Below are 20,942 nucleotides of genomic sequence, written 5' to 3' on the forward strand. Positions count from 1 at the left end.
AGCAAAATTATGAGACAAATACAAGTTAGATTCTAGGAATACAAGATGAGACAATTGCACTTGTTGGTAAACAAACTATCTACAGTATATTTGTTCAGTCATGGTGTACTGTGCTACAACTAATGCTTACTAACTTACTTAATAAGCATGAAGTTAATTGCTAGACTACAAAAACTGCATAAAGACATTACAAAATGTACACAATACAACACAGTATAAAGACATTACCACATTTGGCTAGATATCACAATTGAGTTTAAATTAAAAACAGTACAAAACCATTTATTGTAATATTTATACAATGTTAATGCAGTTTTCTAACAAATAAACAGGCATACAATGTAAAATAAGGAACGAGTGAGTGAATCAATACTCTACTGGCACAGAGTGGTTTGTTAATTGTGTATTGATCCATTTTTTTACTCAGGGAATTCTGTATTTTTTTGTCACTGGCAGGTTACAGTTGATTAAGATTTTATTTCCCAACAGTGTTTACTTATAAACACTAGTGTTTACATTATACAACAATTATAACCACTAATCAACAGAGGGTGCAAAACAAATCCCTTCCACCATTACCCTTTTACTTTATAGCTAAATGTCACTAATATACTAAAGAGACTGATTCCACATTAGTAATTCTGAGTTGTCAACAGATTAGGAACGCACTGTTGATTTTTAGCTGGCCTCCTATTGTACAATCAACTGTCTCAAGGCTCAAAGATCATAACCCCATCCACATTTTATTTAGTGAACAAATTATAATACTAATAGCTTAGGGATCATAGTGATGATAGCTTTGACCTAGGACATCCATTCCTTCTGAGAAAGTTAAGTGGTTTAAATTCTAGTGGTTAAGAGAATTACTGATATGTTCAGAAGGCATACAAGGACATTTATTATCTGGGCTATTCAAAAGACTCATATTCAGTCATTCCATAATGAGAATAGTGTCTGGACAGCACTTCTAGATTTTCTACTTAATCATTTTGTTCACGCCGTCACTGAACAAGGCCCCTCCATTATTAAGACCTGAGAAATGGACACCTCAGGCCTTAAATCTTGTACCATAAAGTCGTCTACAAAGTCGTCACGAAGAAACCACATTAACAGAACATGCCAATAGTGGATCAATTCCAATTTGAGTGCTTTTTCAAAAGGCTATTTTTTTGTTCCATGCTCCAGTGGCAGGGCTGAGAAATAACACTTTGCATCTCAGTGGTATTCACACAAATCTACTGCCTAGGTGCTCATGAAGAACTTATGAGTCAAGATAACGAGCCAACTAATAACCTTCAAGGAAGTTACGCAACTGCTGGCATCGATTACTTGCTATTAATGGACCATCAACGAAAGCCAGAGAATCCTAATGGTGAAGATCACCAGGCTTTGGGGTTGATCTTCTCTCTGAAGGACTTCCTGAGCTTGCTCCTAGGTGCTGGGACAGGCCCGAAACCAAGACCGGATCTAAAGTACCCGGTTTGGGCGGCAGCCTCAGGGGTCTGGGTGTGCTGGTTCTGGTGGTCCAGGTCCTGACCCTGTGGCGGTATGTCAAGGTGGCCCAGCGGAGCGTTTTTGCGGCTCGGGGCGGCTGCGGCTCCGCCATTGTTCCTCTGAAGTTGCTGGATGATGGCAGAGAATTTGGCATCCAGAGACGGCCTGCCGGTTTTGGACCTCGCAGCCGGACGAGAGGTGCGACCGGAGTTCTCTTTCTCCTGACGTGAGGTAGGAGGAGGAGGGGGAGGTCTGGCTGGACGGTTTGGAGTAGTAGGCTGTCTGTCGGAGGGTGGGGGAGGGGCACGGCGCTTTTTGTTGCTGCCGGACACAGAGCTCGTGCTGGGGGCGGGACTAGAACATGGCGTGGAGCTTTTGCTTTGTGATAGAACATTCTTCTGGACTACTATTGGCTGGGAGCCATCAAACAGAGTAGACCAATTGGGTGCCTCCCTTTTCTCTTCCTCACCGATGAGAAAGCGTCCGTCTGTCTCTTCAATCTTGTTATGAATGATGTCTGTGATGCTTTCAAACTTGACAGGAGAAGTTATACCTGAGGGAAAACAAAACACCAAAGCATGATTGGCCATGTTTACATGCCCCCTCAAGGAGGTTCCTTGAGGGGGTTCCAAGTGGACCATTACAGGACCGTAACTCTGAGATTATACAGATGGAACCAAATGGATCCATATGCAGTCTTAGAAATGTTTACGTTTTAGAACCCCCAAAAAACAGACCTTTAGCCCATGTTTTCCCCCCCGCTCACTAATAACTGGTTATTTTCTTCATTCTTTTGACCATTAAGCTTCTTTTCACATTCACAGATGTGTCATAACAGGGAAAATACAGTTGCAGCTAATAAAATGAATAGTGGGTATTACGTTTGATTTAGGTGTACCAGTTCGCAAGCGTTGCTCTTTGACATCCCTAAATCAAATGGACTCATTAATTTAATTGGCTGCAGCTGTCTTCACCCTGCTACAACATGTCTGTGAGAAGGGTCCATTGATCCTGCTGCCAGCCATTCAGCTGTTGGCATTCATCAAGGGACAGAACTTTAAAAATGCCACTACTAAATGCAGGAAGCTACAGTTCAGCATTACGTCAACATCAGTCTAAAAATATTAGTTATTGCACTGAAATATAGAATTAATGCCACTCATTTTGAGTCGGGTCCACCAAGGCCTCTTCCTTGTGACAGACAATACAGTTTGCTATGCTGAATTGTTCCACACAAACACAATTCAAGAGGGTGCAAGAGCATACATTAGCAGGGAGGCAGAAACTGAAGGTAAGAAGTGCCCCTCATTTCATTACTTGTACGTTTAGCCAAACTATTACAGATCAGTGGTGGACAGTAACTAAGTACATTTACTTGAGTACTGTGCCTAAGTACATATATTATTATTATTTTTACAAACACATGGCCTTCACTCCGCTACGTTTCAAATATTGCACTTTTGACTCCACTAGATTTCTAGGAAGGGACTCTTGGGAGTGGAAATAGCCGATCAACAAGCTCACAACGCGTTGCATGTGAATGCTGTGTGAGCACCGTGAAGCATTCTGAGCTTGTAGATCGGCCATTTTCACTGTTGGAATAAAAAAAGAAAATAAATTGCCACTTTTAGCCCAAATATGACAAATTGGGGATTGATTATTAATCCAAATCGATTATTTTTATATCGATTAGTTCAATTAACTGTTGCACCCCTAATATACACAATCACATAAAGCACCTGTACTTACTGAGGTCATTGTAAACTGAGTCAGCCTGCTTGGTGAGGAAGAGTGGAAGTTTCCGTGGCGACGCAACTTCGATTTTCATCAGCTTGCCACAGCAATGCAGCCACTGGCCTGGTGACACCAGATATAGATACATCACTATTGCAATTTTCATGTTGTTTAACTATTAAAACCATTTATTGATCCAACCTTCGAACTAGCCACTTTGAGATCAAATGCACACTTTCGTATACAGACATACATCCTTTCTCAGTGCACTAGTGGTTCTCGACCTTTTCAGGCTGTCACCCCCCAAAATAATGATCTATGAACTCCACCCTGACAGCACTTGGAATGTAGGAGTTGAGGCATTCCATTTTGTTTGGCTCGGTTCAGCAGATAAATAGTGAAAATAGCATATCTACAAGCTCACACTGCCTCATGTTGCGAGGCGTTGTGAGCTTGTAGATCAGCTTTTAAAATTTTTTGCCTCTTTCTTATATTATTTGACAATTTGACAGATGTTTGACCAGTTTTTATAGCATAGTTTGTTGATTACTACTTTTGATGCAGTGATGGTCTTTTTAGGTATTAAAAAGGTCTTAGAATTGTCACTTCACTGTCATCTGGGGACCCCCCCCCCCCAAATCATGTGGGGACCCAACCCACAGGTTGAGAAACATTGCACTAAACGCACAAATACATACCTTCTCTGTTCTCAGACACGCCATGTGACCTCTGTCTACATACACACAAGACACTTTCTCCCTACATAATGCACTCACTCTGGTCATAGAAGTGTTGGTGGAAGGCGTCCAGCCAGTCGACCAGCTGTTCCCTGGTGTCTGCGGTGAAGATGACGGTCTGAGCTCCTCCTGACGAAGGGTTGCTGATGGCCAGACTGTTGGCTCTCCGTCCTACCGAGTCCTTGTCCACCACACGGACACGTGTGTCCTGGAGAAAGAACGCAGAGAACTGGACATGTGACTGTGGACTCTACAGTAACGGTGGGTTATAATGAGACAGGATTGTCGCAAACAGTGTCACTAGTGTTATCAAGTTTGTATTGGGTCCTTATTTTATGCCAAATTGGAAGTATAATAATGAACACTATTACTGTCCTTATTTTGTGCCAAATTGGAAGTCCCAAGTGGCATGCCTGCTGAGAGACACTTTCTTAAATTATAGGGGGGAAAACCTTGATCACATCTTGTACTAAAAGCACATTGTAAAAATCATTACCGAGACTGAATTAAACTGAAATATCAAAGCTTTAAACTGGCTTAGTGAAGACAAGACTGTGAATTGTGTGGCTCTCTTGAAGTTGAAAGCGTATTGCTGATTTTAATTGAATACAATAGAGACACTGAAGCAATTGTTTCCCATTTTAAAATGCCCACCATTAAAAAAATTATCTCCAACCTCAATAATCCAACCATAAAAAGGTGAATAAACAGAGCAGTGTGACTTATCATGTTAAGCTTTGGTTCATCTTTCAAATAAACACTTCTGTAGCTCAAAACAAGAGGCAGGATTATCTTTTTCTCTGACCTTGTTGATGGGAATGTTGAGGGTGGGCTCCACCTTAGCATCGATTTCCTCGGGGGTATAGTAGCAGGACAGAGAGCTGGCGCTCAGCACACAGTACAGGCTGCAGCAGCGGTACGCCCCATCCACACTTTGCTAAAGAATGCAAACACTAATAAACACTGCTGTGCACACCTTCAATGTTGAGCCTTTCCAATGTAATGCCAGATGCTAATACATAAATAGCACATATCAAACTGTTAACATGCTGCATGCATAGCAAATGTATCGTGCTACATGTTAATTTAAAAGGGGATGTAAGTGATAAGTCTGTTTTTAAAAAGCTCTATTATGAGAGATCATAAGTTATTGAACAAACACACTATAGCAATGATTACTATTGGACTATAGAGCCACTTAACACTTACATCAGCTTTTAATTAGGATTCAGTGATCTTAAAGGGGTATTTCACTTTCAAAAAAACTTTTGGTCATTTTATCATCTACTCAGGCCTTTGTGAGCCCCCCAGACAGTTTTTAAGTTGCTTGATTCATTATTTAGATATTTGATATTCATTTTATCAGACACGCCCCCTTCCTATACAAACCCATTGTAACTTCAAACTCCATTTTAACCATGTTAGATTCATCAAAAACACCCGTCCTTGGTTCTGGTGACTCACCCTGCCCTCCTAATGCGTGAGGGGGCCGTGTTTTTCCGATTACTTTTTTCATTTATTTTATTTAAATTTGTTATTGTATTTTATTTTTTTCATATTCCAAAAAATATATAAAAAATAAATGAAAAAAGTAATTGAAAAAACACGGCCCCCTCACGCATTAGGAAGGCAGGATGAGTCACCAGAACCAAGGACGGGTGTTTTTGATGAATCTAACATGGTTAAAATGAAGTTTGAAGTTACAATGGGTTTGTATAGGAAGGGGGCGTGTCTGATAAAATGAATATCAAATATCTAAATAATGAATCAAGCAACTTAAAAACTGTCTGGGGGGCTCACAAAGGCCTGAGTAGATGATAAAATGACCAAAAGTTTTTTTGAAAGTGAAATATCCCTTTAAATGTAAAACATCTGTACATTGCTTTAGATAAATGTAATGTGATAATGATCCTACACAACAGCAACAATTTAAGATTCCATAATTAAAAGGCGTCTTCCTTATCAGAGTTTATTGAGTGGGGAATTGGTCCTTGCGGGGGGTACCAGGGGGTCCCCAGCAAAATGAGTTAATATAGCGTCACTCACAATCATTTTAACCACTTTAAACATATTTGTCTATTCAAAAATAGATCTACAAGCTCATAGCGCGGCTTGTAGATCTGCTATTTTTGAAAAATCCCTGGCACAAAATATTTTTGAGATGGGGGGTCCGCAGGCAAATGCATATCATTTTGGGGGTCCTTGACATGAAAAAGTTTGAGAACCGCTGTTTTAGACAATCAAAGTCAAATTACCTGCTGGTTGAGAAATCCGCTCATCATATCCTGTGTCATACAGGCTGGCTGGGCAACCAGTCGGCAGCACAGATTCCCATAGAGTGGTAACCATGAAGACCACTCGGCTGTGAAGGTGAACAGCAACAACACACCTGTCAGTCATGTCTGCTTTTCATTAACCACTTGAACCCCAGCATGCCTATTCTGAAAAAATTGCAGATCTACAAGCTCCGTGCGACGCGCTGCGAACTTGTAGATTGGGTATTTTTGGCGAAGAGAGCAGTTGTAACTCTGGTCCGTTTTACAAAGAATAGTGGGTTTAATTGGTTAACCACTCAAACCTGTAATCCATAACTTTCATGCAGGGCTGAGGGGTGTCATTTGGGGTCCCACAGGATGACAACTGCCACCCCCTAGCTTTGGCATTAAACCTCAATTTCTGTTTTCATGCACATTTTCTCTACCTCTGAATTTCTTTTGCAGATAAATCTGATTTTAGATTGGCATGAGAGATGTGTTCCAAATGAACTGATGATGACTAACTATGCTTTATGTCAACTCTTCAGATCATGAGCTGAGTGGAGACTGTTCAAGTCTGTACAGATGACATTTGTGTGCCATTGATGGGTCTTACCGTTTTGGAGGACGATAAGGGAGTGGGACTGGAAGCTGCCCTCAGCATCGGACAGACACAAGGTGGTGTAAGCCAGTAAGCTGTACTTGGCTCCACTGGGTGAAGGAGGGACATACAATCAGGTTTGCCAGTGAACTCATTTCTAGGGGTGCAACAGTTAAATGGACTAATCGATTATAAAACAATAATAAAATAATCGATAAATAATCAATCCCTATGTCGGGCATGTCATCACAGGTAGAAGGGAAAATATCTACAAACTCACAACGCATTGTGATGTCATGACACGCGAGTTTGTAGATCTGCTATTTTCACAATTTTTGCATGACACTGTAGTGCGACTAAGTATCAGTGGTTAATTGATTCGTTGATTATTTGAATGTTTTTATATAATTTCTTTTTTTTCAAAACATGCTTCTTGATTATTCAATCGAAAAAGTAATCGATAGAATAATCGCTAAGAAAATAATCGATAGTTGCAGCCCTACTAATGTCCCCGTCTTGTCAATATAATGTACAATATCAAGTTGAATGTATACTGTAAAACAGCTCACGTCACATTCTACATACGTGGGAATAGACTGCAGGAAGGCATCAGGGTCTGGGGTGTTCATCAGCGGGCAGAGGTCCTTGCCGGCAGCCTTTCCCAGGGAGCGCCGCAGCTTTTTGGCAAGTTTCTTTGGCGTGTTGACCACAGTGGTCTCATCCTCCAGCGAGCAGCTCCACAGCTCCACCTTCAGGTCAAACTGGGGATCTACCTCATTGCTGTGAGGAGGCAGGAATCAATTCAGACTCAGAGGTCATAACCACTCAAATATTTGTTATGAGACATTTCTTTAAGCTATAACAAGCAAAAACAAACATGCATCCATAAATAAAAAAGGCACGCCTCTCCCTTCGTTTTTAGATGAAGCAGGAAACCCCAACAGGCAGGCCAGCTTGTGTAGTTCTGTAGATGAATACTGTAATCTTTTGAGTTTGATTGATAAACTAGCATGATTTTGTACATTCACGAAAATCGTATGTGAGTTCATGTTTCCTTTCAACACTACGTGCGCTAAATACTTACAAGATGGTGACTCCCTCGAAACAGATGTCGGTGATCGATCTGTCCACCACCACCATTTCTGTGTCAAACACCTCTGCGCCAACATGCAACAGACAGAAGACGGCCACCCGACGAGAGCCTAAAAATAAGCAATATGTTTTAAATATGTGTACAGGGAAGCACAATATAATACTACTCACTCCCAATATAATACGCAGTGTGTCAAAAGACAGATGTAGGAACAAGACATAGATATACGTAGAAAAAGAAAGACACTCACTCCCTCGGTTGTTAAAGTGAGCTGAATCCTTCCACATCAGTGGAACACGCAGGCCTACAGCAGTACACATCGGGGGGGAAGTATATTAATATAATGGCATCAAATGACAATAGCTGGAGAGTTAATTGTGTGGAAACTATCTGAAGTTCACCACACATGTTCACTCTCTAAACATAGAATACCACCAAGTGTATTTACTACTTTGTCTAATCACTACCATTTTTTTTAAGGAGAATGCACTAAACTGTCCACATTCTCCTGCACTCATCATTTTGTATGGGAAATGTTTTACAAATGGTGCACATTATATTTTAAATGAAACATGCTGAATTAGATTGGATGTTGGATAGAGCCAAGTACAATCCTACCAGAAATGGCAACTTTCCCAGTACAGGGCACGCGGTCATCTGGAACCGGATCGGAAATTCTAAAAAGAGACGTATTTTACTTGTAAAATATGCCATGAAACAACAAATGGCAAGTTGGCAGCTGCCTAGCTCACAACTCTGCCCTCACTTTCCATTTATCCATGTTTTGCAGGATACTCTTACTCCTACTCCATCCATTTATCTCCAATCCCCATACCTCCAGGCTGCTCCCATCATATCCTGCTCCTCTTTCTTCTTCTGTAGCTGAGTGAGGTAAGCCTTTATCCTGCTGTTACAGGTGAGCAGGTTCTTGGAGGCATTGAGGATCTGTTCTCTCTTACTGCAGGCTAGCAGCAGCTTGTACGCCCCTTCACGCATACGCATCTCAAAGTCCAGCTTCTCCTGAATCTTAGTGTCCTTTTGGTGAGACAAATAAAATGAAACAGGAGAGAACATTGAAAATGTTAATCCATCTCAAAGAAATCTACAAATAGGTATTGGGTTAATTAATATACAGATAGTATACTAGCTACCATGCTTGTGTTTTCCAGGACAATAATATGCTATGACACACAGGTGAAAGGAAATGACAGTTTGTGATTTTTCTTGAATATAAGGTAGGTAGGTAATAAATGAATTTACATCCATGGTTATTTCAGCTGATAAATATTTTGTTTCATTGCAATATGCAAGTCCGTCTGTGGGGTTGACCCATTGCACTTTACCTGATGCTCGGCACAGATTCTAATGCCTGTCCTGATTCTTGTGTCTGCATTTTGTGTCTACTCATCATATTGGTCTGACATTATGCAGTATTTTTACATCAGTTCTCCTTATACTGGACCTGCAACACATGCCCTTCCGTTCCACAATGACTGTTCCCGTTGTAAGACTACGTAGTGCAGTACCCATTAGTACTTGGAGGCCAGTATATGACGTCATATTGATGACATCAGAGATCTCCATATATGGTCATAAAATAGAGACAGACAGACACATACACCAATTTGTGGATTTTCACTTCTGGACAACCGCTGATCCGATCAACTTCACACTTGGCACTGCACTCAGATACACACGTCAAGTTTGAAGTGGATCAGTCAGATGCTTCTCGAGATATGCGGAGGACTCACAGACAGACAGAGATTTCGTGCATTTATAGATCGACGACACCGATTAGCTGACCGATATATTGTGCATCCTTAACCAATACAATACAGACCACGTACACTTTAACTAGCCAGCAAATGAAATGTAGTATGAATGCGGTCAAGAACATGCAGTGATTGTAGCAATGAACAAAATACTCAAATGAGAGTTCTAACCTACTGTACATGCAGCTATAAAACAAGGTCTGAAGGGTGTACGATGATGTTTGATATTGTCCAAAACAGAGGATCATGAATTGCAAAGATTTGAGTGATACGGTCGAATAACAAATTTCAAGAATAAACATTAATATATGAGGCTAAAATACTTTGTTTAATAATAAAAATAAGTCACTTATTTTCTCTTGTTATCGCCTTTGCAGGCAGTAAATGCAAAAACAACATTTATTTCATCTTCAGTCTGAGGTAGACTGTGGTTAATGGATATTTTGTTTTGGGGACACAAACACCATCATTCTCCCTGTTGAGCCACACATTCTAAACTCGGCTAACCTGTAGTTTCTTAGAAATCTGTCGTATATACAACCAATTCATATCCTCTACTATGTGAAGAGTGTCATTCAGAAGACTTGGTCTGCTTTTGCCCTGGAAGAACATTGGTTTGAGTGGGGTGAGAGGAGCAAGAATAAAATGAACATGCTGCAATAATGGTGAAGGGAAAGATTAAAACGTTTCTCTGCTTTCTTAAGATATAAAAGGGAAATGCAGTGGTGTAAAGTAACTAAGTACATGTAATCAAGTACTGTACTTAAGTATTATTATTTTTGTATTTTTACTTTAGTATTTAAAATGTTCATATGATTTTATACATTTTGAAAACATGAAATGGAAGATTTCTGCATAATGAGTGCTTTCACTTTTGGTAATTTAAGTACATTTTGATGCCAATACTTTTAAATTGTACTTTTACTCAAGCAAATTCTGAATACCAGACTTGTAACAGAGTTTCTGCATTGTAGTATCGATACTTTTTTCACCACTGGGGAAATGTAGAGCGTCAACTCCCATATCAGTATCAAGCTGCTCATTGTCCTGGGGGTTGCAGGCAGCAGGTGCCGCAATCATTCATATTATAATTATTAACCGCCAGTGCATATTATAATCTAAACATCAACATCTTAACATCAGAGTGAATGGTTTTAGTAACCATTCATACATGAGAAACTGTTCAATGAAAAGTAATAGTAGCCGCAAGCAACTTATGTAGCATTATATCTTAAGTTGCTTGCTAACAAGTAGTAATGAACAGCACAAGTTCAGCCAACTTCCAGGTAGGACGAATAACGATGCGACGCGTTGTGATATCCATTTTTTCAGCAATTTTGGGAACTTCATTATGTTTTTTATGTCCAAATAGAGACCCTAAAAGTGAAAACCCGTCAGTCAGTGTGCAAGTGTTGACAACACACACATGGAACATGCACTCATGATACTAGCCCTGAAACATGGCTGTCATATCATGACAGACAGTCATGACGACACTTCAACCTGGTCTCCATTTACAGCCCATACATCTACATAAACGTAAAGATTTCAAATATAAAGTGCTTACCCCATGGCCACGGATGTTACAATTCACTTCGGGTGCGTATAAGTACCCGTATCTTCCGTATTGTTCAATAAAAAGCCTTTTAATCTGATCGGCAGCTATTTTTTCATAGTTATAACGTATCAGAGTGCAATATATCTCCCAACCGATAGGGTCGCGTAGTTGAAAGCATATGGAGATAATTCGGAGAAAATGGCCACCGATCGGATTTAAATGCTTTTTATTGAACAATACGGAAGATACGGGTACTTATGCGGTCCCGAGTAGAATTGTAACATCCGTGGCCATGGGGTGAGCACTTTAGACTTTATATTTGAAATCTGAAACGTGTATGTAGATGTTCGGGTTGTAAATGGAGGAAGTGCAAAAAAACAGGTTGAAGTTAAGCCATGACGCTCGAAACGGACGAGCGTCGTGTGATCCATGGGCTATATCATAATACGTACCTCATTTTGCAGGAATATGGTGCTCTCTCTTATCTTCTTTCTCTTGATCTCCATGGCCAGAGCAGAACACGACGCAGTGCTGGATCTGGAGCCGGTGTTCCTCCTAAACATTTGAACGTCCCGCGGATCATCCATGTTTGTTTGTGTGAATGGACTTTGGTCGCACATTCCGCCTCCAACGGAACGCCCCTGTTCCTCCACTAGGGATGAATGTTTGTGTTCTCACGTTATCTAAAGCGGGCGGAGCCTCAGTGTTGCCATGTCCGCTTATTATAAGCTTGCATTTCTATAAAGTGCCTTGTAAATATTGGTAGTTTAGTTTGCGGGTTGTGTTTTTTTTGGGCTCGTTTCTAAAGTGTAGTTGCTTATTTGGGCTTGTTTCCTAATGCTGTTTAAACGAGTCAACCACTCAACCCCAAACGTTTGCATCAATTGCATGTCAGTCAAGGACGAGGACCCCCAAATTGATCATTATGTGTTTTTTCCACCACGCCCCCCACCCCATCTAAACATATATTTGTGCCAGGGTAGCCCTGAAACATGACATGTGAACCATGGCTAGTGCCAGGGGGACCCCCATACCAGATTTGTGTTTTCAAAATGTTGTTCAGTTTTTTTCACTTTTTGTTCAGATTTTCAATTGAAAATAGCAGATCTACAAGCAATCTACAAACGCATTGTGAGCTTGTAGGTCGGCTTTTTTCAAATAGCTTATCATGGCTTAATGTGCTCATGTGGCCTAGTTGCTTCTTTTGGGCTTGTTTTCATAGACCTGCTTGCTTGTTTCTCTCGCAGAATCTGGCAACACTGCGGAGGCTGCTTTAAAAAGAACCATGCCCCGCCTTCTCGGAGGATCTGTTGAAAGAATTCGAGTGCACCCTCTCCGAGAGGACCATTCAATCTGATAGACAATGACAGGACGCAACCATTTTCAAATTCGAAATGTTGGGGTTCTAAAAATTCAGAAAAATATCTTTCTCGATATTGGAAGTCGGATGTAGTTTATAATGTAAAGCCAAATATAGTTAGGCTACTATATGAGAAGAATGCATTCAACAGCTGCCTTTACTATAAAATATTATATTTTTTATCCCTGTCTGTCTGGTAGTAGTTGCGTCCAATTGTCTGTTGCAAAAACGTTGCAAACCGATTAACAGCAGCAGTTACTTTTTACAACAATGATATTGTTGTAAACAGTAAATAAATTACGTATCACTGACGTCATTTAGACATTGGAAATAGTAGTTTTGTTTCTCATTTGGTTCACGAATGTCACAAAAAAAAAAAAAAAGAACGATAGGCTACTGCACAATTAAAACGATAAACTGCAATAAAATGCTGATGCTGCTGTCTGTTTTGCAACATCGGCCACACACATCATATTTCTGCGCTCCGTCCATTCCAGGGCATCTTTTCAGTTAGGCTGCATCACCCTTTTGTTATCACAACAATCTACCAAAAGCTGCGCAGCCCCGCTGATACAATTGACACTGGAACGTGACCAGCGAGTCCAGGAGACCCGCCCACCACCGGGCTCGGTTCTTCTGGTCGAGTTGGAAGTGTAGACGCAGGCTGCAGGCTGGGATGTGGGATCACTGTTCCGCACATGTCAATCTGAGGATCTCAACACGCTCGTCACTGTACCCAGTAGTAAGCATTTAACCTCCGGTCGGTGAACTCTTCAAAGTAAGATCTAATAATAATACTGTTATAATAATAATTATTATAATCATATCTCAAATGTATAGCACTTTTCTAAGTACACAAATACACTACATGCGTAGAGGAGAAAACAACAAAAGAAAATCAACTATATCATAAAAAGCACTGGTGGTATACGAGAACTCACCATAGATTATTGGCTACATTTCAACAGATGGTAGGCTAGTATCTGTTGCTTATTTCTCTCAGCAGGTGCAAATGTAATCTTGATATTTATTGCTCATATTAAGACAGTCACAAATGTGGTTATTCTAGACGGTACACATTAAAAAATATATTTAGGCAAATATTTACAACTTTTGCTATTGCGGTATGTGGAAGGCTTTTGGAACAAATATGGCTCGCACATATGCTCGCACACAAATAGCTTTAATAGCACCTTGGCACTACAACGCCTGTCTATTTTAAGGTAAATTTATAAATTGTATATTTTCCTAATAGAACACATTGTCAGACGACCGGCATCTAAAATTATGCTGACCTAATATTCAGTCCTTGACTCCTTTATGGCATTCTTTCTATCCTACAACTACCAAACGTTTTTTTTTTTTATTGGCCAGTTTATGATTTTTATATTTAACATATTCTTGATATGTTCTACAATCTACAGTGGTATGTATATTTATAATATACTTTCATTACCATAAGCAAGGAAATACTTTGTTTTGTTGTTACTTTTGGGTCAATTTATTAATGTATTTATTAGGTAGACGTGTAGTAGCGGGATAATTGTCGCCACGCGGTAGTTGCTGAGAAATAAATTATTTCTCAACAACTACCGGCGCGGCGACAATTATCCCTTACATAACTTATTAATCAACGTGATTTTATGTTGAAGTCCATGAACCGGAAGTCAAACGCTATGTTTTTTTTAGGCAAACTTGACGAGCGTGTTAAAAAAAGAGTATGTAAATTGACGGACCGGCTGGTGGTGATGAGGCTGTAGCGTTCTGCCCGCTATGAGCATGAACAGGGAATAGCGTTATTGCTGAGCAACTGAGGGAGTGAGAGCAGACGCACACAGGGCTGGGCACCTACCCACATACACACACACACACACACTTTGGATATATAGGTTATAGTAGAGGGGAGCCATCGCTTCAATAACAAGAAAGAACAGCTCAGAAGGGTAAGAGACATGCATGCTCTCTAGAAATATGCACAACGAAGCTTACAACCAAAGAGAAACGACTTTTTTTTGTTATGTCCCATCTATTGATACCTCGGATTAGGATGTTGATACAGTAATCATTTTAAAATGCGATACTCCCGAGAGATGATTCGACAATAAAATACAAAAAATCCCCTACAAATTGTATACTGCGTGCCGTGCGTGGGGTTTAAATGTTAAAAGGTAATATTCTTCTTGCAAAGGTCTGCAAACGCATGCATGCTAACGCTTATAAATGATAAACACACTGGCCATGGATGGACACTGAACTGCACACTATTGTCAGCATACAGCATGATTATTATTATGATAGCTACTCCGCCTTTACACAGAGACACATCCTCGCCACATTGTTACATTACATCTGTATATAAACTGATCACATTGGTTTAATCGGGGCTATTATTATTTATCGTGCTTTCGTCGACATCATATGTTATTTCCTCACTCCGGCCACATTGAAGCTATCCAGAGGATGCACATCAGTGAAAGCCGGTGGTCACACATCATTATTTCTATTTATCTAATTTGAAAAACATTTAGGTCGCTCAAGTCTATTCATAGTGCCACTGCCTATACATATATCCTTATTATTGTCTAGATGTAGGATGTGTGTATATTTGGCTATAATGCGTTTTCCCAAATCCCTACCCCCTCGTCCTGTACAGGGGGCTTTGTTTTCCTGGGGCAGATGGAGCTGGCCTATATTGCATCCGTCCTCTTTGTGTGTGGAGTTGTATTTTTTTGCTTCCATCATCATATTGAAAACTTTGACATGTAAGCAGAGAGGTGCTTCAAATGTAAACATCTCAGCCCGAACCTGTATGGCTGCCCAGTTGTTAAGAAGAACTAAAGATCTTGTTTATGTTCATAAATAAATACGGATTAGGCTACTGTGGAATATGCTGAATCCAAAAGCCTTTACTCATTAGGCTGGCTGAGCCTTATCATGTGGTCTAACGACCAATTAATAGATTGTTTCATTGTTATAAATTAGTCCACCTCAAAGAGATTTCTAATCTCAACAGTGGACAATTTAAAATGTTTAATGTCATATTGTTTTATTTTGAATTTGACTCCTCCTGATTATGATGAACTCCTATACTGTGCTTCTTAAAAATGCCAATAAAGAATAGGGTTGTATTAATTTCATGTATTAGAGTTGTGTTCATGGAGAGTTGGACAGCAGTGGTTGCACATCAGACTGTTGTCTACTAGGCCCCTCCTCCCCCTCCTTCAGCTGTAAGAATTCAAAGTTTTTGGGTTTGAGCCATAGAATGAGCTGATAATATGATCCACTCCTGCTTTGCCATTTTCCCCTTTCCCCTTTCCCCTCCTCCTCTCTCTCTCTCTCTCTCTCTCTCTCTCTCTCTCTCTCTCTCTCTCTCTCTCTCTCTCTCTCTCTCTCTCTCTCTCTCTCTCTCTCTCTCTCTCTCTCTCTCTCTTCTCTCTACATCTTTCCCTTCCTGCCAGTGTAACCGCTGGCCCGTAGTTACAGACAGGGCTGCAGGCAGTTTGCATTTTTAAAAACATGTGTCAGTGTCACGGGACGGTTGCAAAGCTCTTGGAAAGCAAAGTGCACAGTATCAGGAGCCCTGGCTAGCCTACACCCAGCAGCAGCCTATTCCTCCATAAAGTGTCTCTGTGCGTGCACACACACAGTGCACTCTCCCACACTTCTGGGTTACAGATGATAACGTCATTACGGCAAGCTTGAGAAAAGTCATGCTCAATAGCTTACATCACGGTGTACTAGCTTACATGCTCTCCTGTCAATCAAATATCAGTAAAAAAAAAAGGGATAAACTTCAGGATGTGTGTGGGATTGATCTGCAGCAAAGTACTGCTTCCTTCTGAATGTTTTTCATGGGGGTCTCTGAGAGAAAGTGAATCTGACCTACAGTACCAAGCCGTTTAAATGTATAGTAGTCTGGGGCAGGGAGCCTTCAATAATAACAACAACCTATTTTGTCCTCTGTTGGTTGGTGCTCAGGACTTTGATGTCCGGCCAGTCCAAGGCCATTGTGTATGGTAGGAAGCTTAGGAAGTGAGTTCACTTTACTTCAGCGGTCAGGGGGGATTGTTTGTTCCAAAGAGGAAAGTAATTTGGAAAGATTCTATTCTATTCTATTCTATTCTATTCTATTCTATGTGTGAGGTCAAAAGTGTTGTTGTACCAGGGTGTTTGTGTCTAAATTTAGAATTCATGTCTGTGCTGTAGTCTGCCAGAGTAGAAACATTATAAGGGTCATGAGGTTGTGCATGCAAAACTAGAGTGAGACCCAGATCAAGGACGAGAGAGCGAGGGAGAGACGAGAGGGAAGAGTGCAGGGAAGATCTCCAGACGGAGTGAGACGTATGCGGGGGAGAGCACAAAAAGAGAAGTGAAACTTGATGCAACAAGGTCTTCAAGAGGTTTTTCCAGCACCATCCTTCCTCCTCTGCCTCTCCCTTGTTTTGGAACATGGCGGGTGTGGCTGTCCACTCTGGCTTTTTCTCCCCCGTATTAAAGTTTTGAAGAATAACAAGTTATGTCGAATATCTTTCACATCTGTTTTGGGGTGTAGCACTATTCCACTTGTCATGTAGTTCCCATTACTTTCCGTTTGTTTCCACTCTGGATATCGATCTTATATTTGGTTACTTTCCATCTCTGTCTCTCACCATGGGGCCCGCTGATCGTCCTGTTATTCTAGCGTTGATGTTTTTCCCTCCACTAGTGCCAGTGTGGATGCCAGGGTGAGAAGTTTCACTATTTTTATCTGACTGAGGCCATCGCTATGGGCAGCTTTAAAGCACCTGACAAGGTTGGCCACAACACTAACATCACTGTTAACCACTTAGGACCTATTTTACAATTTGCCCTAAAATTGTGTCGTGTGGCGAAAACATCCCATCTACAAGGTCATGTAGTTCTGCTTGCTATTTTCTCTATTTTTGAAAAACTTAAATACTTTGGGGGGGGAAAGTTGCATGCCCAAAATAGGGACACCAGGTTGTGGTTAAGGGGCCAAGAGACGTAAGTCATTATCAGTTCAGGTCAGAGATGCCAATCAGGTGCCTGTATAGGAGGTTGCCCTGGAGCAAGCTTTGATCCAACACCTTGAAATGTTCTTTGTTAAGCCGTGTATTTATAGGGCTGTGGGTGTTCGTATAGAGTTGGACTAGAGGCGAAATATACAGTATACAGTATCTATTAGTTCTATCTGAGGTCTAATGTGGCATTTCTCTCTTCATGTTTTGCTGCTTAATTCACTTTGTTGATATCAGCACAATGTCCCTGTGATTATAAATGCTCCACCCTCTGGCATTTTGTTTTAAAATACAAAATAAGGCCATAGGTGGTATTGGCGACTCCAGAGGATAATGGGGCGGCAGTGGCTCAGGGGTAGAGTGGCCGGGTAGAGTGAACTGGAAAACCGCAAGGTTCCCAGTTCGATCCCGGGCTGGGGCGCTCCCCTAGAGTTAGTGTCGAAGTGTCCTTGAGCAAGTCGCTGAACCCCTAATTGCTCCCGATGAGCAGGTTGGTGCCTTGCATGGTTTCCTCCGCCATCGGTGTATGAATGTGTGTGTGAATGGGTTAATGGCACAATCAATGTAAAGCGCTTCGGATAGAAGCGCTATATAAATGCACCATTTACCATTTATTTATTTACCATAATAATTTTGCCCCTTGCAGTTCTTTATTCAGACCGATTCCTGATTTGCAGACAGTACCTTCAAGTTTATCTGAGGATTCAACCCGTCTGAGAGTGACAATGACGAGTACCAGACAGTACTGTGCATAGCATTATGTTTCAGTAATCCATAGATACTGATAATCTGTTGTTGCTGTCTGTGTACTGTAAAGGTTTCAGCTTTTATCCCCCATAGCAACAACAGTGTTGTTTTAAAGAGTGCTTAAAGACAGGGCAACAGATAGTTTTAAATGCTGGAAATTCAAATAATATTAAAAACATTACCTTTGTTATAAATTTGGCATTTTCATGAACAATAAATATATATTAAATAAATCTGCCCTGCTCCAACATTCAGAAAACATTGGAAGAAGAATGGATGAAGTCCACCCTGGTAAACCCAAGCTCTGTATAAGCGAACAAGGATATTTATATCATCAATATACATAACATTTCAAAATGGTCATTGGGTGCTTAAGATAGCATTCAATTTATGCAAGAAGAAGACACTTCTGCCTACACTTTCAGCAATATATTTAACTTAAAACACCAAATGACCACTTATAGTGACTTATAATCACACTATAGTGCATTATAACAGTGAAATCATCCCGAGCTAACGTACAAGTGTTATATATTACACTTTTATCTAGTGTAATATATAATACACTAGATAAAATCTAGTCCTATATTGCACTTATCAGAGCAATGTTAGAGTGTTAGACACTGCTGTTGTATGTGTGCAGTTTAGTTTTTTGGTGTGACTATTCTCATGCCAGACCCCTGAACAGTGTTTGTGCCAAGTTTGGGGGTACGGACTGAAGAAACAGAGCACCTGTGTGTGGCCCCTTGGGCCCCCTGACTGGGCACCTGGGGGGCCCTGGTGTGACTATTCTCATGCCAGACCCCTGAACAGTGTTTGTGTCTGACTCAAGCTTGGTGCAGATTGGAGCAACGGTGCGCCCACGTTAGTGACCTCCATCGCCCACCCACCATCAACCCAACCTCTAGGCAATTTTAATATAGGATTATAACATATAATAATGTATTACAATTATGCCAATTATAATACACTAACGATACTTGCAAAAACAAATGTCTATGTCCAGCAATTATGAAATATTATTATACTTGGCTTGAACGTATAAGTCATTATAAAATTCTTTATATTGTTATTATTGTAGTTATAAAGCATTATGATTATTTATAACTATAATTATACAGAGTCATAAGCAGATTATAAAGCCTTATAAGTGTGTATACAATGCATTATAGAGATGGGATGCATAGCAAGTGTTACCGCTGAGGCTGCTCTGAATAAAAGAATGTGCATCTGAGCCTTCATCTTGCATCTCTCCTATTTCGGTGGTCCTTTTAACTACGTAGTTGTCCCTGTTGTCCTACCTTTAAATGGAAACATACAATTTCTAATATAGCTCAAAGACATCCTAAACACTCGTAAGCTTATGAATAGTTAATGTCCATAATGTAGGTCTCTAGGCCAAGGGATGTATTGGGGTCACTGAACATGTGCTGGGGCCTGTGTCTTAAGGCCAGTGTTGTGCAGGGTGTTTTGTCTGGTGATGGCCATCAATCAGGCAGGATGGATGCTGCATAAATGGAGGTGTTTGTTTGTTACTCTGTCCAACTGCTCATGTGATACACATGTGGCCGCCTTTCAGTGCCATATGGTATATTCTGCTACACAAGACATCTTTTTTCCCTTTGTAGCATTCTAGTGCGTTAGTTTATACGCGCATTCACACACTCGCACACACACACATGCGCGCACACACACACACACACACACACACACACACACACACACACACACACACACACACACACACACAAAGGCTGCACTGGCACTCAGTAGTCTAGCAAGTGGATCAGGAGTGGAGATGGACTGTCCATATGCACGCATATTTTCCGCACACTTTTGTGTGGGATAATGAGGCCATAATGATTTATGGTTTGCTGTTATGAGCTGTGATGCTGTCATAATAAATGAGACTCTTTGGACTATCGTCGTGTAGGTCCCCCCCCCCCCCCCCCCCCCAGAGACAGACCCATGGGCCCTGACTCATGCAAAAATGCTGACCTCTCTTTCGCATTTTCAGAGTAATTATTTTTTAGATATGAACAAGGTGAAAAATTGTGTATAAGAGAGAGAAATATTGTCTGTCGCTTAAATTAAATTAACTAGAAGCTAGCTGACTCCTCATAATAATTGTTACACAGAAACAAGATTGTGATATTTTTGTGATTTTTTTTTAAGTAATGCTGATTCCTGAATATCATGTTGGTGAAAACAAGCTTATATATAACAAAATACTAACAGAGGAGCACAACAGAGAACCAACATCTACCTGAGGTCCTCCATAGGCAGATTACATTAATGTCAAAGGTGACCGAGGAGGCTATTGAAGAGGTCTGAAGACTGAAGAGCAAGACTATATGGAGACATTGTCATGGTGTGCGTGTGCGTGTGCGTGTGCGTGTGCGTGTGCGTGTGCGTGTGTGTGTGCGTGTGCGTGCGTGTGCGTGCGCATGTGTGTGTGGAAGGCTTGCCAACAAAGCAATCTTTCTCATTTGCTTCTGCTACCCTCCAAGTCGGGTCTTAATGTATTTTACCCTCCAGTTGCAGACAATAGGAACTATAAACTACAGTATTGG

At 40.8% G+C, this 20,942-nt stretch overlaps 2 protein-coding genes across 2 annotated transcripts in view; one reads left to right on the top strand and one right to left on the bottom strand.

Moving 5' to 3' along the window:
• rtkn2 (rhotekin 2) lies at nt 1-11,831 on the bottom strand (the record flags this gene model as incomplete). Its single annotated transcript, XM_080450411.1, has 12 exons — nt 1-2,047; nt 3,244-3,351; nt 4,005-4,173; nt 4,771-4,902; nt 6,221-6,327; nt 6,837-6,931; nt 7,407-7,601; nt 7,906-8,023; nt 8,165-8,218; nt 8,533-8,591; nt 8,750-8,949; nt 11,697-11,831. 12 exons carry the CDS (start codon nt 11,829-11,831, stop codon nt 1,380-1,382), a joined length of 2,040 nt encoding a protein of 679 aa, XP_080306537.1. The 3' UTR covers nt 1-1,379.
• A 2,568-nt stretch (nt 11,832-14,399) lies between these two features.
• The window catches only part of cep170aa (centrosomal protein 170Aa), an 83,702-nt gene continuing 77,159 nt past the window's right edge, over nt 14,400-20,942 (top strand). Inside the window, 1 exon segment of the mRNA XM_080450016.1 lies at nt 14,400-14,547. The gene's annotated coding sequence lies outside the window, so the exon portion shown is untranslated.

The sequence above is a fragment of the Gymnoscopelus braueri genome (assembly GCF_963280865.1).
Source record: "Gymnoscopelus braueri genome assembly, chromosome: 14".
Classification (NCBI taxonomy): Eukaryota; Metazoa; Chordata; class Actinopteri; order Myctophiformes; family Myctophidae; genus Gymnoscopelus; species Gymnoscopelus braueri.